This window comes from Centropristis striata, chromosome 19 (assembly GCF_030273125.1).
Source record: "Centropristis striata isolate RG_2023a ecotype Rhode Island chromosome 19, C.striata_1.0, whole genome shotgun sequence".
Lineage (NCBI taxonomy): Eukaryota > Metazoa > Chordata > Actinopteri > Perciformes > Serranidae > Centropristis > Centropristis striata.
The window spans coordinates 32,638,931-32,643,891 of NC_081535.1; the positions used below are offsets into that span (position 1 = coordinate 32,638,931).

The 4,961-nt window shown below is 36.3% G+C and overlaps 1 protein-coding gene across 2 annotated transcripts in view; it reads right to left on the reverse strand.

Moving 5' to 3' along the window:
• Positions 1 to 2,358: 2,358 nt before the first annotated feature.
• The window catches only part of LOC131992030 (metal transporter CNNM3), a 21,116-nt gene continuing 18,513 nt past the window's right edge, over positions 2,359 to 4,961 (reverse strand). Inside the window, exons 11-12 of one of the 2 annotated variants that reach the window (XM_059357374.1) lie at positions 4,128 to 4,191; positions 2,359 to 3,146 (exon numbers count right to left, since the gene is read on the reverse strand). In XM_059357374.1, the coding sequence (XP_059213357.1) occupies positions 4,142 to 4,191 (50 nt within the window). In that variant the 3' untranslated portion in view covers positions 2,359 to 3,146; positions 4,128 to 4,141. The remainder of the gene's footprint in view (positions 3,147 to 4,127; positions 4,192 to 4,961) is intronic. The other variant, XM_059357373.1, reaches the window with a different exon arrangement.

Below are 4,961 nucleotides of genomic sequence, written 5' to 3' on the forward strand. Positions count from 1 at the left end.
TGTTGTTTCATGAGATTTGTTGACAATATCAGAGTTGTAACTAACTCAACTATCCTACAATAAAAATATAGTGCGGAGCTAAAGTGGAGTAACAGTTATTTTCATTAGGGCTGGGCTGATATGCTGATATATAATATGTCAAAACAAGATAAAAATGTCTACTTTATATATATTTTTCAACATTTTTTCTTTTGCAACGTCAATAAATCAGCAGCTGAACTGATTTAGGGCAATAATTACATCATTCGGATGGTATTTGCAGGGCTCAACAACTTTTAAAAGTGGTTACCAGATTTTTTTGTGGTTGTATGGTTGCAATTTTTAGTAACATTATATTTTGAGTAATCAAGACAATATACAGCAATCTATCCGCTGAATGATGAAAATGCGGCATAAACAGATAAAAGCTTTATCACTGCTAAGTGTAAGTGAGTATTACAGTGTGCTATGTATGTAATATTTTACAATTGTAAAAAAAAAAAAAACATACGGACCCGGGGGAGGGGGGTAATATTTTGAGAAAAAAGTTTACGAGATTAAAGTGGCAAATCTACGAGAAAAAATGTGCAGATTTATGAGATTTAAAGTGGTGAATCTGGGAGAAAAAAGTTGCTTTTTTTCACTTTTTTCTCGTAAATCTGTGACTTTTTTCACGCAGATTTGCTACTTTAAACCTCTTAAATCTGCTATTTTTTTTCTTGTAGATTTGCCACTTTAATCTAGTAAATTTGCAACTTTTTTCTTGAAATATTACTATTATTTTTACTCATACTTGGCCCTAATATGCCATGTCATAGTCAAGTTCTCCTGGTACAAGTCACTGAAGAATAATTCTGTTTGTACGACTGTTTCTTGCAGATTTTTTTTCTAAATTTTTCATTTTTACATTGGAGGTCAAGGTCAATAAAGTAAATATTATGATATTATTATCCTACTGATTGGTCAGATGTCATGGTGTCACAGAAATCCATTTTGATATCCACTGAAATGACCAAATATAGTTAAATCGCCCGATAAAGGGTTAAATATAATAACCTCCTGAAGCGTTGCCATGTTTATTTCTCTGGCGCCCTCTAGAGGAAACCTGCAGGAAGATGTTATACACAGGCAGTAATTGTTTCAGCTTTGGATTCATGTTGAGGCCTTTTAAATCTTTTGTTAAACTACAGCATCAATAAAAAACTATCACATGGTTAAACAGCATATCTCCGCTTTTAGACAGTTGAATCAATACGGTCAGATGAACTTTTTACTCCATAAATCAAATAAAAATCAAGCTTTTTATTTCGCCGTCGTCTCTAAAACAGACGCTCGCAGGGTAAATGCATTAATGCACGTGAAGTGTCAACAATATTTAAATATCAAAAATGCAACAAATGCTCAATATATTGATTTCAGGGTGCACATTTAGCTGTAACAGCCAAGAAACGGTTGCCAATTTCTCATAAATGGTAACTGTTGAGCCCTGATTTTAAAAACAGGGGATTTTTTACATTAATTATTTTTTCTAGAAAATAAATGACATGAATTTTACGAGGTTTATTGGTTTTAAAATAGCTCTGCCTCCAACCACTCTTATCTCAGGCTGGTCTAACTGTAACAATAACCATGCTTACTGTCCCTGTTTTATTTACACTACCGGTCAAAAGTTTTAGAACACCCCAATTTTTCCAGTTTTTTACTGAAATTCAAGCAGTTCAAGTCAAATGAACAGCTTGAAAGGGTACAAAGGTAAGTGGTGAACTGCCAGAGGTAAATAAAAAAAGGTAAGGTTAACAAAAACTGAAAAATAATGTACATTTCAGAATTATACAAGTAGGCCTTTTTCAGGGAACAAGAAATGGGTTAACAACTTAACTCTATGGAGTCTTGGGCTATTTTGTCCATTTTTGAATTCTTTTCATGTCTTTGGAAGTCTTGTTGTGTCTTTTTTGGTCATTTTGTGTCTTTTTTTAGTCCTTTAGTCCAACATAAAATATGATTTTGAATCGTTTTTTTTACTTTCAAAACACTATCATGCTCAATAAAGAATTTTAAATGTTGCAAATGTGCATTAATTTCAGAGTACACTGAGACATTAAACTGCATCATTTTCAATTAAATTCTGGAAAAGTTGCTGTGTTCTAAAACTTTTGACCAGTAGTGTATGTTGAAAAGCTTAATGACGAAAGTGTGACATAAAGAATAAAAGCCCAGAAATTGTTGCTAACTTCTGAAAACGGTTGCAGCTTTTTACTGTCGAGCCCTGATTTGGAGTTTTTGCATTAATCTTATTTAAAATCCATGAAATCCATGAATCAGGAGGTTTAGGTGAGTCGGTATGAAATGACCAAAGACGATTAATTGAAAAGTTGATGATTCATTTTCACTTTCAGCTCCACTTCCAACCACTCTGAGGCTCATTTTGAGGTCTGTAACCTTTAGTTAAACTACAGCATCAATAAAAAACGATCAGAAATGAATCCTGTTTTACTTTGGTTACATCCTGCGACACTTTGGACGTCCTGACTTTACTGCTCGATGTCTAAATGAGTGTTTAAAGTACTTTAAACACATATTATCTGTATGTCTGACAGGAATGTAATGGGAGGAGATAAAAAATGTGGACGTACCTTTTTCCAGCTTGTAAAATAGCTTAATACGATCAACAGCGCACACATTTAATGTGCAAATCTGCTTTTAAGCAACTTTTTTTTTTAGTGTCTCAAACGGACGGATGCTTCAGTACACACAGACACAGACAACACACACACACACACACACACACACACACACATAGCTTTGGCACTCAGACAGGCAAAAGTGAGGAATCGTGGCAATGCAATGAGTTTAGTATGACCCCGGAAGAAAGGCACCGCCAAATTAAAATAAAACATATTCATGTATATTTACACGTATAGTCCAAAGTGTATAAAACAGCATGAAATAATAATTGCAATGAAAGGAAAGGAATGGGGATGGAGATGAGACACATGAGCAATGGATCCACACAACTAATTAAATCACTGTCACTCCAGTCTTGTCCAAAAACTACGTTCCAGCCATAGATAGATGATTCATCAATAAAACTAACTAAAAACCTCTACGTGGTCGGCGCAGGTCAGAACCGCATTACCCATGAGCCTCCTCTTCTGTGGAGCTGCAACCTGTGGGACCCGGACCAATGAGAAGGAGAGCGGGGGTGAGTGGGGGGTGGGGTGATGACATCACACCAAGGCAATCACACACACACACACACACACACACACACACACACACACACAGTTTCAGGCCGTTTTCTTTTGCTCTTTTTTTTTACATTTTACTCACTGTTTCCTTGTATTTCACTGCAATATAGAAAATCTACATAAATCTATAAGTCCTGGAATCAGCACAATCATAGCTAGAAGTGGGAATGACTCAAACGTGTCTTTGTGCAGAATAAAACAGAATGACTGAAATCAGAGGGAAAAAAAAAGTTGAATTTGTCTAAAAATAAAGATAAGAAATAGGAAAATAAGATAAATTATTTTTTCAAATACACTGCAAAAAAGCCAACTTGTATTTTTTGGCCTAAAACAGTGATTTAAGTTGGTAAAACTTGGAAATATAAATTATTGACATTTAGAGCAATAATGTAAGTTAGCACAACAAAGGAAGCCAGTTGTCTGCTCAAAAACAAGTTTGTGAGTTGTTGTTACTTATATCTTTAAGTTGGGGTTCACAACAAGGGACAATAGTTGAGACTGATGAAAACTTAAAAATGTGACGTTTCTTAGCCAAGTTCTGCAGTTATAAAGGACTGTACTTCTTTTTCTCTATGCACCTGTCTTTGCACCTCTATGCACCTGTCATGGATATGAAGAACTTATGATGACATTATTGTGGTTTATGATGGAAATGAAAGAGCTGAATCAGATCAAATTGTGCAATTTGAGGAAACATGAACGTTTAGAAACCAAACAGAGAAGTGAGAAAAAAATAATCTAACAATGACAGAGGGAAGTTTACAACATTCACTCACACACACACAGGAATTAGTCTCATGGAACCTGAAACAGGGGACCGGGAGTGTGTGTGTGTGTGTGTGTGTGTGTGTGTGTGTGTGTGTCTGCTGCCATGCCACAGACAGCCTGCTTTTCATTTACCTCATGCACAAAATCTAACAGTAGTTCTCAATGGTATCAAAGAATGAAAAGTTGACAGGGAACTCTGGACGGGCCAGAGAGGAGACAGAAGAAGAAGAAGACACAGAGGCACGCAAGCAAGGAGGGAAAGAAAAAGAGAAAGAGAAAATTAATTCAGTTCAGCTGGAAGCAAAAACAGCAAAGTGCAATACAACAGAGAAGAGTTTCAGGCCCCGTTTACACCAGGACGCTGGCGGGTAAAAACGACTAAATATTTTATCGGAAGTGCCTTTCGTTTAGACGGTGACGGCGTTTTTGGGGCTTAAAAACGCAAAAATCTGAAACCACCCTCCAAAGTGGAAAAGTTAAATCCGCTCCGCCGTAGCGTGTCGTCTACACCAGGGGTGTCAAACTCTGGCCCGCGGGCCAAATTTGGCCCGCAGTGTAATTTTATTTGGCCCGCAAGGCAATACCAAATTATTATCTTATTATTGTACTATAAAAGGTGACCCGCCGGTATTATACGGCGCATTTACAGCTAATACTACAAATCCCACAATGCCCTGCTGTTGTTTTGGCGCTTCAATCAGGACAGGACCCAGAAACGCTCCTCTGTGACAGTCGTCATAGCAACCTCAAGCTAGAGCTGTCTCCCAGCTACCCCTTCCCAGAAATGGAGAAAAGAAAGGCAGAATTTATTAACCTGTTGAAAAAGTTTATTTTGATATTTAAATCAGAAGGATGCAAATAGAAAAGAGGCATACGATTTTTATTTAATAAATTAATGACATTGATGTGTTTTTTATTTGAAATTTGATTTGCATGTCTGCACTATTTAGTTATATATTGTATGTT